Source organism: Erpetoichthys calabaricus, chromosome 1 (assembly GCF_900747795.2).
Source record: "Erpetoichthys calabaricus chromosome 1, fErpCal1.3, whole genome shotgun sequence".
In the NCBI taxonomy this organism is placed as follows: Eukaryota; Metazoa; Chordata; class Cladistia; order Polypteriformes; family Polypteridae; genus Erpetoichthys; species Erpetoichthys calabaricus.
Genome location: NC_041394.2, coordinates 345,000,185 through 345,012,368, shown reverse-complemented (window position 1 = coordinate 345,012,368; position 12,184 = coordinate 345,000,185). Strand labels below are relative to the sequence as shown.

General features: G+C 42.6%; 1 protein-coding gene across 1 annotated transcript in view; it reads left to right on the top strand.

Annotated features, from left to right (window-relative positions):
* The window catches only part of LOC114642653 (NACHT, LRR and PYD domains-containing protein 3-like), a 148,468-nt gene that overhangs the window by 21,552 nt on the left and 114,732 nt on the right, over nt 1-12,184 (top strand). Inside the window, exons 2-4 of the mRNA XM_051924930.1 lie at nt 474-545; nt 2,195-2,542; nt 3,924-4,205. Coding sequence (XP_051780890.1) covers nt 476-545; nt 2,195-2,542; nt 3,924-4,205 — 700 coding nt within the window. The 5' untranslated portion in view covers nt 474-475. The remainder of the gene's footprint in view (nt 1-473; nt 546-2,194; nt 2,543-3,923; nt 4,206-12,184) is intronic.

The following is a 12,184-nucleotide window of genomic DNA, read 5'->3' as shown; positions in this document are numbered from 1 at the left end:
CAGTGACATAACTTCATTGAAAGGAGATGACCCTAATGCTTCATACCAAACTATATTCCAGAAAAGCACAAATAAGATGCTGAAATCCCTTCACTGTTTTTTATTTTAGTTAGTCAGGAACTGTTAGATGAGATCCTTCTTGGCAGTGTAATGCAGTCTTTAAATCTACAAAGCCACATCAAGGTACTCACTTCCATTCTTCATCTATTAGGCCTATCAAGGCCAGTGTTGGAGTCTCTGAAAACATTAGCTTTAGTATTGCACATTACTTACAATCTTGAGTGTATGAAAATTCAAATCTATTGTCCTGATGAAAGCATCCTATGAGTTTCATTTTGTAAACATGTAAATATTACACAGGCTGAATAGCACCACCTCTGTGTGGATGGTCTCTATTTAATGCAGGAGTTTCTTTAAACCTTTATGTGTCTTGGACCACTCTAACTTTATTTTGTCTCTCTTTCCCTTTATAGCAATGAAAATCCACACAAGATGGAGTTGCACTATTTTATATGTTCTCCACAACATGTACATCATCTGGGCAGGTATGTGATTTTTTATTATTATTATTATTATTATTATTATTATTATTATTATTATTATTATTATTATTATTATTATTATTATTATTATTATTATTATTTATATCAAGTAATTTGTTGTCTTAGTGTTATGAATAGTTTCTTTTATAAAGAATGTAAGGTTTTTCTGAGGCTATAATAAATATTTCTGTGTTGTTTCTGGGGTTTATATACTCAAGGGATTTAATTCTAAGGTTTTTTTTTTCTTAATTAGAACCTTCATTTATAAATGGAATTTTATTTAACATCTTTTTGGGGGGCATTTTGTTTAGTCTATGGGAGGGTGGGGTGGCCATTTTGTGGTTTCAGTTGTCACAATATGGGTCTTGGTTACTTACAGAGTCAAGGATCTGAGACTTTCAAAATCAGTGCTTGTTAAAGCCCATTGACGCATTCCTTGTGTGATTTTGAGCTATACAAGAGATACAATGTTATTGTTTTTGGTTTGTGATTTTATTCTGATGGCACTCTTCAAGGTTTGGCCTTTGCTTTGCCTTGACTCCATTCTCTGTTCCTCACTCTTTACATTTGAGCTCATCTCCCTTTTCTCAGTCAGTACATTTAGAATGCTATTTATTGTGCCACAACAGACATTTAACCTGTTCCATGTGGAATTTTTTATTTTGTTTATTTTAACATTGTTCAGAATTAGTGAATCCCAAAGTACAATCTTCTTCTTCTTTCAGCTGCTCCCATTAGGGGTTGCCACAGCGGATCATCTACGTTGTCCGCATATTGATTTGGCAAAATTTTACACTGGATGCCCTTTCTGACGTAACCCTCCCCATTTATCCAGACTTGAAACCAGCACGAAGAAACACACTGGTTTGAGCATCATCTGTGGCAATAAGTCCCAAAAAATACTCAAAATTCCCACTAGAGGGGGAATAACCATTAAAAGCCAGCTAGTCCCAGAAAGGGCAAAGAAGAATCTTTATAAATAAAGGATTTATTTTCAAAAAGTTCCATTAAAAAGTGAAGTTCTTAAGATCACTAAAGGCAAAGCCAGGAATGCCTGAAAAGACAAGGGCAATCCAAGGAAAACAAGTCCCTATCACAAATCTAACAAATTCAAAACAGAGCATAAGGTCAAAAACCCAGTAAATCACAAGATAATCAAAAACGAAAAACACAGGAAAACTCACCACCTCAAGAGCATTCAATAAACTTCAAGGGCTGAGGCAGTCCCCTGCTCTGTTGAGTAGGTGGCCCCGCCTCTTGGGGAACTACCCGTAGATCACAAGGAATATAGCACAATACACAATGAAGACTAAATAATCCATACTAATAACATACATAATGAACAAAACAGAAATAAATGAGACATTTGAACCCCAACTGGGATTCCTGACTGAAACACATTAAACATGGACCCTAACTGTGCATAATGAGTAGAGAATTCCACCATTTTTGTTTCTGTTGGGTATCAAATCGGACTATTTAATAAGACATTCAAAACTGTTGCATTAATTTATGATCTGGTATGGATGCTGAATATCTCAGTCTCATTCACTCACACTTCAGATTTGTCTTAAGATCATTTTAAATGTAATTTTTCTGATTACCAAATGAACCATTGAAAATTACAGAATTTGTTTCCTTTATCTTCTTAGAGAGATTTAAAGTTGTTGGACCTTCTAAAGCTGTTATTACTTTTGATGGAAATGATGTGATCCTGCCGGCCTTGCTCTCACCAGCCCTCAATGCTGAGAAGTCTGAAGTCAGGTGGTTTCGAGAAGATTACTCAACTCTAGTACTTTGGTATCAGAATCACCAGATTAAACCCGAGAGACAGAGTCAGTCCTATAAAGGAAGGACCACACTTTTTCTGGAAGACCTCCAGAATGGAAATGTATCTTTAAGACTTCTGAAAGTTCATGCTTCTGACACAGGCCGCTACCGATGTCTTGTGAACACTGAACAATGGGAGGATGAAGCTGAAATTACTCTGAGCGTTGAAGGTCAGTGCTCATTCATTATTTTCTTTTAGCGTGTGTCCAACCTGCCACTCTGCTGGTCATGATAAACTTCAATAATTAGGGCAGGAAGTGCATAAGTCATTCACTGTTTCTTTTTGTGGTTCCAAATACTCCAAACGGTTATATTCCCTAATGCACAATCCACAGAAGGACATATAATATTATGACTATAAGAAGAGCTCTGTTGTCAGACCACTGCCATGAGAGAATTTGTCAATTTTATTCCTCTTGTGGCATAAACAGTATACCTTCTTAATTTCCTGTATGTTTTGCTATCAGTCTTTAAATCTGTGCTCCACCTTCAACATCTTAGGGGTATCTCATTTTAATGAAAAAGTTAATTTACTTTGATCAGCAAGACACTTAGTTTTCCAGTCAACCAACCTACTGAAAAGGAAATGTGCACTTGGCTGTCCAGCTGATCTCACAACAAGTCAGTTGTTCATTTGCTCTGGAGTTTTGCAGGCTTTATTTTTAAGGTACACTAGACCACTGAGACCGGCAGGCAGGAGGCTGTTTATGCTGAAGAACCTTTTAGGTGTCATGATCATATCAACATATTGTTTTCTTTATTGTTGAAAATACCTAACACTTTCTGACAATGGTCATTTTGTTCATCAAATCGATTCAAATTGAGTCGAATTGAATTTAGTCGATTCGAGTACGTATGCAATACTTCTGAGTGGTATAATCTATTTTTGCATTTTGCCTTGAAAGTTGTCATGGCATCTTGCATCTGCATTTGGTGAGAAGCGCTGTGCAAGAACAAAGTAGTTTGGTGTGTTGTATTTCTGAGGTGGCAATGATAGACTGACCATGTAGTTCTGTGAAGAGGACTACTTGTGCTGTTTTTTGTGTTGTATTTACCCCATTTTTTGACACCCATTAAACGCCCAACCTATCTGAAAAGGGGTCTCATTCTAAATTGTCTATCCCAATATTTCTTCTTGTTTTTCCCAACACAAGGTTTTTATTTGGGAGTTTTTTGTTTTGTTTTTTGGGAGCCAAGGCTGGGGGCCGTCAAAAAACAGGGTGCCTTAATGCCCATTGTGGCATTCCTTCTGTGATTTGAAATAAATTAGCTTCCTCCTAACACCCTATGGCTGAGAGATCCTCCTGTAACACAACTTCAAAGATGCAACTGTCTCCTTATATAAATTGACCATAACAACTTTGAATCAATCAAATAAAAATCCTATGCTGACCCTGGTGAATAATTAGGATAAAACATTTATTTCTAATCAAAAATATTTTTTTCACTGTTTATTTCACATTTTTAACTGCATGCTGTTATCTTTATTGATAAAAAATTTGCTTCTTCATTCAACACAGCACATTTTATCCCTTTTTTGTGTCTTCATAGTCTTGGGTAGTCAGCCCTCCATTTCCATTAGATCTACTGAGGACCAGCAAATTAAATTGGAGTGCAGCTCTGAAAAGTGGAGCTCTCAACCTGAAATTATCTGGAAAGACATGAATGGAGTGGACATGACATCAGGGTCCACTTTAACATCACAACAGGACAGCGAGAGACTCCTCAGTGTGAGCAGCATCATTCCAATCAAATCAGAGTTCAATGTGTTCTCCTGTCTCATGAGAAGTAAAGCCTCAAATCCCAATTGGCCTTCAGCACTTAACATCTACAGTAAGTACACAGATTTTATGAACTTATTGTCACATTCACTTCTAAATTTCATTGACTTTTAGAAAGCCCCCTGTCTCTTCTAGCATTTATTACTTACACTTGCATGAACTCTTTGTTTCTTTTACAATGAAACGATAAAACAAAGCATAAGATAACATCTGATTTATTTTAAACACTGGAAATCTAAGTGGAAAATTCTTAAGAAAAAATAAAACTTCTGTCACACTTTCTTTAGAAAATACTTCCATCCATCCATCCATCCATCCATTGTCTCCCGCTTATCCGAGGTCGGGTCGCGGGGGCAGCAGCTTGAGCAGAGATGCCCAGACTTCCCTCTCCCCGGCCACTTCTTCTAGCTCTTCCGGGAGAATCCCAAGGCGTTCCCAGGCCAGTCGAGAGACATAGTCCCTCCAGCGTGTCCTGGGTCTTCCCCGGGGCCTTCTCCCGGTTGGACGTGCCCGGAACACCTCACCAGGGAGGTGTCCAGGAGGCATCCTGATCAGATGCCCGAGCCACCTCATCTGACTCCTTTCGATGCGGAGGAGCAGCGGCTCTACTCTGAGCCCCTCCCGGATGACTGAGCTTCTCACCCTATCTTTAAGGGAAAGCCCAGACACCCTGCGGAGGAAACTCATTTCAGCCACTTGTATTCGCGATCTCGTTCTTTCGGTCACTACCCATAGCTCATGACCATAGGTGAGGGTAGGAACATAGATCGACTGGTAAATTGAGAGCTTCGCCTTGCGGCTCAGCTCCTTTTTCACCACGACAGACCGATGCAATGCCCGCATTACTGCGGATGCCGCACCGATCCGCCTGTCGATCTCACGCTCCATTCTTCCCTCACTCGTGAACAAGACCCCGACATACTTGAACTCCTCCACTTGGGGCAGGATCTCGCTACCAACCCTGAGAGGGCACTCCACCCTTTTCCGGCTGAGGACCATGGTCTCGGATTTGGAGGTGCTGATTCTCATCCCAGCCGCTTCACACTCGGCTGCGAACCGATCCAGAGAGAGCTGAAGATCACGGCCTGATGAAGCAAACAGGACAACATCATCTGCAAAAAGCAGTGACCCAATCCTGAGCCCACCAAACCAGACCCCCTCAACACCCTGGCTGCGCCTAGAAATTCTGTCCATAAAAGTTATGAACAGAATCGGTGACAAAGGGCAGCCCTGGCGGAGTCCAACTCTCACTGGAAACGGGTTCGACTTACTGCCGGCAATGCGGACCAAGCTCTGGCACCGATCGTACAGGGACTGAACAGCCCTTATCAGGGGGGTCGGTACCCCATACTCTCGGAGTCCCCCCCACAGGATTCCCCGAGGGACACGGTCGAATGCCTTTTCTAAGTCCACAAAACACATGTAGACTGGTTGGGCAAACTCCCATGCACCCTCCAGGACCCTGCTAAGGGTATAGAGCTGGTCCACTGTTCCGCGACCAGGACGAAAACCACACTGTTCCTCCTGAATCCGAGGCTCAACTATCCGACGGACCCTCCTCTCCAGGACCCATGAATAGACTTTTCCAGGGAGGCTGAGGAGTGTGATCCCTCTGTAGTTGGAACACACCCTCCGATCCCCCTTCTTAAAGACGGGGACCACCACCCCGGTCTGCCAATCCAGAGGCACTGTCCCTGATGTCCATGCGATGTTGCAGAGGCGTGTCAGCCAAGACAGTCCTACAACATCCAGAGCCTTGAGGAACTCCGGGCGTATCTCATCCACCCCCGGGGCCCTGCCACCAAGGAGTTTTTTGACCACCTCGGTGACCTCAGTCCCAGAGATGGGGGAGCCCACCTCTGAGTCCCCAGGCTCTGCTTCCTCATTGGAAGGCATGTTAATGGGATTGAGGAGGTCTTCGAAGTATTCCCCCCACCGACCCACAACGTCCTGAGTCGAGGTCAGCAGCGCACCATCCCCACCATATACAGTGTTGACACTGCACTGCTTCCCCTTCCTGAGACGCCGGATGGTGGACCAGAATCTTCTCGAAGCCGTCCGAAAGTCATTCTCCATGGCCTCCCCAAACTCCTCCCACGCCCGAGTTTTTGCCTCAGCAACCACCAAAGCCGCATTCCGCTTGGCCTGCCGGTACCTATCAGCTGCCTCCGGGGTCCCACAGGACAAAAGGGTCCTGTAGGACTCCTTCTTCAGCTTGACGGCATCCTTCACCGCCGGTGTCCACCAGCGGGTTCGGGGATTGCCGCCATGACAGGCACCGACCACCTTACGGCCACAGCTCCGGTCAGCTGCCTCAACAATAGAGGCACGGAACATGGCCCATTCGGACTCAATGTCCCCCACCTCCCTCGGGATGTGGTCGAAGTTCTGCCGGAGGTGGGAGTTGAAGCTACTTCTGACAGGGGGCTCTGCCAGACGTTCCCAGCAGACCCTCACAACACGTTTGGGCCTACCACGCCTGACCGGCATCCTCCCCCACCATCGAAGCCAACTCACCACCAGGTGGTGATCAGTTGACAGCTCCGCCCCTCTCTTCACCCGAGTGTCCAAGACATGTGGCCGCAAGTCCGACGACACGACCACAAAGTCGATCATCGAACTGAGGCCTAGGGTGTCCTGGTGCCAAGTGCACATATGAACACCCCTATGCTTGAACATGGTGTTCGTTATGGACAATCCGTGACGAGCACAGAAGTCCAATAACAAAACACCGCTCGGGTTCAGATCAGGGGGGCCATTCCTCCCAATCACGCCCTTCCAGGTCTCACTGTCATTGCCCACGTGAGCATTGAAGTCTCCCAGCAGAACGAGGGAGTCCCCAGAAGGTATGCCCTCTAGCACCCCCTCCAGGGACTCCAAAAAGGGTGGGTACTCCGAACTGCTGTTCGGTGCATACGCACAAACAACAGTTAGGACCCGTCCCCCCCACCCGAAGGCGAAGGGAGGCTACCCTCTTGTCCACCGGGGTAAACCCCAATGTACAGGCTCCAAGTTGGGGGGCAATAAGTATACCCACACCTGCTCGGCGCCTCTCACCGGGGGCAACTCCAGAGTGGTAGAGAGTCCAGCCCCTCTCAAGGAGATTGGTTCCAGAGTCCAAGCTGTGCGTCGAGGTGAGTCCGACTATATCTAGCCGGAACCTCTCAACTTCGCGCACTAGCTCAGGCTCCTTCCCCTTCAGAGAGGTGACATTCCACGTCCCAAGAGCCAGTTTCTGTAGCCGAGGATCGGACCGCCAAGGTCCCCGCCTTCGGCCACCACCCAACTCACACTGCACCCGACCTCCTTGGCCCCTCCCATAGGTGGTGAGCCCATGGGAAGGGGGACCCACGTTGCCTCTTCGGGCTGTGCCCGGCCGAGCCCCATGGGTGCAGGCCCGGCCACCAGGCGCTCGCCATCGAGCCCCACCTCCAGGCCTGGCTCCAGAGTGGGGCCCCGGTGACCCGCGTCCGGGCAAGGGAAAACGCCGTCCAAAATTGTTTTTCGTCATAGGAGGTTTGTTTAACCGCTCTTTGTCTCATCCCTCACCTAGGATCAGTTTGCCTTGGGTGGCCCTACCAGGGGCATAAAGCCCCGGACAACAGAGCTCCTAGGATCATTGGGACACGCAAACCCCTCCACCACGATAAGGTGACGGTTAAAGGAGGGGTTAGAAAATACTTGACAAAAACAAAATTGTCTCTTCCAAATCACATCCTCAGTTATAATGACTACTCAGTATTAGGCAAATAAGGTGAGTGGGGGAGTGACCATACCTGCAGACAGAGCAGGAGAAAACATCATCCAAGTAGACGCAAAGTGAAATGACACCACTAAATAATGTTGTAGGCTAACTAGAAAACCCATAACTTTTAAAATAAGGTACAAGGGTGCAAAACTCTAAGAGACATTAAGGAGGCAGTGAAAACTAGAAGCACTGGTGTGGTCTCCCTTTGACTTTCTTGTGTACTCAGATATGGGGATGGATATTTGAGGAGTAAACTGCAAGACAATGATTATACTTTTATATTATGTACATGAAATAACCTTCAACAACAAATCAAATCAAATTAATAATATATTGAACAATTATTATAAAAGTAAAGTTGAATGAATTGGACTCTGCAGCTGCATGAATAAAAATAATCGAGTATGTGTTCAGGTAAAGTAACACTTCCAGTTAGCGGAAATAGCTCTAAAGTTGATAGAAATCTATGTTTTGTACCCAATACTTGTATGCAAAATTTGCTTGACCTAAGTGAAAGCGTACTGAAGTTATCGTGTTTATGTACACACACACATACACACACACACAAACAGAGACACACAGACATAATTTCAAAAAGGGTATTTTAGGAGTCAGGGAGGTTTAAAACATTCATTAAAATCTTGACATTGAATTTTTGGATGATTACAATACTTTCCCTATACTTTGTATACGAGTTTAAAAACAATGCTTAAATACTAAATTTTCAAATAAAAAGAATGGACAAGTGTGCCAATCTACAATTGTAAAATTCAGACTGCTTAATTTGATTTCATGTTGATCATTAGAATCAGAGACAATTCATTCCTGATGTGAGGAAATTCTAGGGTCTTTTTTTAAATATGTGGTTTTTGAAACTGAAGAGTTAGCAAGTCAGCTGTTCATAAGAGAACTGGAGGAGCTCATAATCTTTACGGAATTATTGTGTATCCATAAGTGGTTCTAGGGGATAGTCCAGCTAGGAGATATAGAGACGGGTGTATAACAAATGAACTTAAACAAGGGCAACCCTAGAATTTAAGAAGGTTGACTGTTTTGATCTTCTTGAAGACGAGGGTGTGATTTATAATGAGTATAGTATTATCATTGGTTCTATGTAACTTGCCAAGTCCATTACTAGATTGATCTACTCTCGTACCTTAAGATTAACACACACACAGATACATATTCACATAAGGATCCTGTTGAAAAAGTCTCAGGTGAAAGCCTAATTATCAGTCATTACCCAATATTCTATTTAGAAACCCATATTCATACATAGATATCCAAATTTCGACAATGGTAATTCCTAAATGCATCTCACAATATTTTATAGGAGTTTCTAATTAAGAACTTGCCATCACCAGCACTGACAAAGAAGTGGGTGTCATTGCGACACAATTGAAAGCTCATCTCTTTTGGTTATGCTACTTACCTAATCAAACAATTTGCTCTGCTTTTAATACAGTTGTCTTTCTTTTGAAGAGTAATCTCTTATACAAGAACACAAGAAAAAACTTTAGAAAATATAAAAGTAAAATGGTATTTATTAATGAATAATAATACCAAATAGAACAAGAAATGATAGAAAATAAAATTGATAGTAAGAGTCTGCATATAGTCTTTATTAAAAGCTTACGGAACAAGGATTGTTTGTTGCCCTGAGCGGCTGTTGAGTTAGAAATTAGTGTTATTCATAATATGCTTTCATTGACGTTCAGATAAAACAGTTACACGTGTCTGCTTCCTCTTATGACGTCACCTCCGTACTTTCCTCTTTTTATTTTGGTCCCTCAGACAAGCCATATTTATGTTAAAATTCCATGTAGGCTTTGGGAAATGTGATATTATACACATTTGATTAGTTGACTGTCCATATGATGAATGACTTTGCTTAAATTTTTGATCTTTTTGCACATCTCCTGTTCCCAAGAGATTTTTGCAAAAAGAATCCTGGCTAAATTTTGTCCACCATGTTTTCTTCTCTCATTACAACATGCTGTCAAATTAACATATTTTAAGACAATCTGAGAGTGTTGCTGTGCAAAGAACCTTCTAATCAGAGTCTCAGATAATTAATGTAAATAAAATATATTGTTTCAAATAAATATGTACTTCCTATCTCTACACTGTACACTTCTCTCTTGACTGCCCTGGGAGAATATTCTACTTGTGAGAAATGCCTTCAAGCATCTGCTTCCCTGAGGATATCCCCTGCTCAAACCCTACTGGAATAAAATCTTTGGCTTTTTATTGGACAACTTTGGCATCACTGTACTGCATCTATTCCATTACCAGGTGGAGTAACACCTGAGGGAATAATATGGCTAAGTGAAAAGAATCAGTTCTTACAATTTGTACAAAAACTGCTGTGCATACCAATGCATTGTGCTTAATTGGAAAAATCCACCCCAACTTACCATACCACAATTGAAAGGTATATACAGGGTGATTCAAAATGAAGTACCACATTTATCAAGGTCATTGCGTGAGGTAGAGGCAGCTGAGGGGGTTGAGGTGGGGGATCTGATAGGCGATCCCTTGTGGTTTTCATTCGGCAACATGACTTGGTCCGGTGCACACTGTGCTTTCACTGTCTAAGCATTCTTCAAAAAAAATGAATCCATCATCACTATGCAACGTGCCTTCCAAACGCACTTCAGCATTCCTCCTAATGGTGATGTCCTAAATCGGAAAACAATTAGTGGGCGGCTAAATTTTGACAGATGGGTACAACATTGAGCAGAAAATCTCCTCAGACTGTACAAAACCCTGAACACATCCAAGCTGTAAGGGCATCAATTTTGCAGTCTCCTAGACGTTCAGTGTGCAAAAATACTTCTTCCTTAGGCATTTCCAACACATCTTTGAGGAGGATTTTGCATGAGGACCTTAATTTCTATACACACAAAATGACGGTAGTGCAGGAACTCACTGAGAGAGACTGGGAGAGCCTTAGAGAGTTGTACATTAACATTCTGCAAACCGTTCATCAAGATGCCATTGTCATGTCCATTTGAATGGTTGGGTAAGAACGCAAAACTTTAGCTATTGGGCTGAAACCAACTTGTGAACTTCATCAGAGACCCCTGCACAGTAAGAGTGTTACAGTCGGCGTGCTGTTGCAGCATTTGGTATTTTAAGCCCTTACTTTTTTGTGTAGGGGGGACTAACGGTTACAGTCAGTTCAGAATGTTACATTAAAATGCTTGAGAACTTTTTGCAGCCACAAATGGAAGAAATAGATATGGTGTATGCCTGGTTTCAACAGGAGGGAGCAACAGCTCATACGGCATGGAGATCCATGCAAGTTTTGCGGGAGATGTTTCCGGGGAAGATGATCTCCCTGCGCAGTGATGTCAGATGGCCTTCATTTTTGCCTGATCTTGCTCCATGTGATTTCTTCTTGTGGGGCTATCTCAAGTCGAAGGTATACACTAACTAACCTCATAACTTTGAAGCACTCAATGACGCTACTTGCCACAAATCATCACTCTTCCCCTTGAAATGGCCGAACGAGTCATGCGAGCGTTCAGTAATCGTCTTGAAGAGTGTATCGCTAATGATGGCCACCAACTTGAAGACATCATTTTTAAAACACAGTGAAAAAAAATTATTTTATGTACCCTTTCTTGTGTTGTAATGAAATTGATTTTATTTTGTAGCATTTTTATAGAATAAATGTTTGAAATGTGGTACTCTTTTTGGCTCACCCTGTATTATATTAGACTAATTATATTCACCTTAAGAGGAACAGCTCAAGTATTTTTCAGATCATGTCAGTATCTTTTGAATATAATACTTCATATTACCCGTATACTATTTTTTCTATGTCTGTGTTGATAGGGGTAAGGGTATTGGAATACAGATGTTAGTTCTGGGTTAAGGACATCAGGAGGTTTAATAAAAGATACAGATGTACAATGTTACAGGAGATTTGGGGAACATCTTGGAAAAGATAGTACATGTGCCAAAATAGTTGTGTAAAACATGTGTAAAATAGTTGAAGATTTTGTTGCTGAGGATAGGTTTGTCCAGTCTCACCAACTTGGAATGTTACTGTGGTGACCCTAATCTTTTTTCCTATCGTTTGTCCTACTTTTGATGCTTTCCACCACTTCTTCCGATCTGGGGCGTCTTCTAGGTCGACATCAGTCTGTTGCATGTCCTCCATGATTCTGTCAAGCCAGCGCTTTTGGAGTCTTCCACATGGTGAATTGCTGTCTGGGCTGAGTCAGTCGATCTTGGCCACTGTCTCTTCTTCACTATGCAGTACATGTCCATAC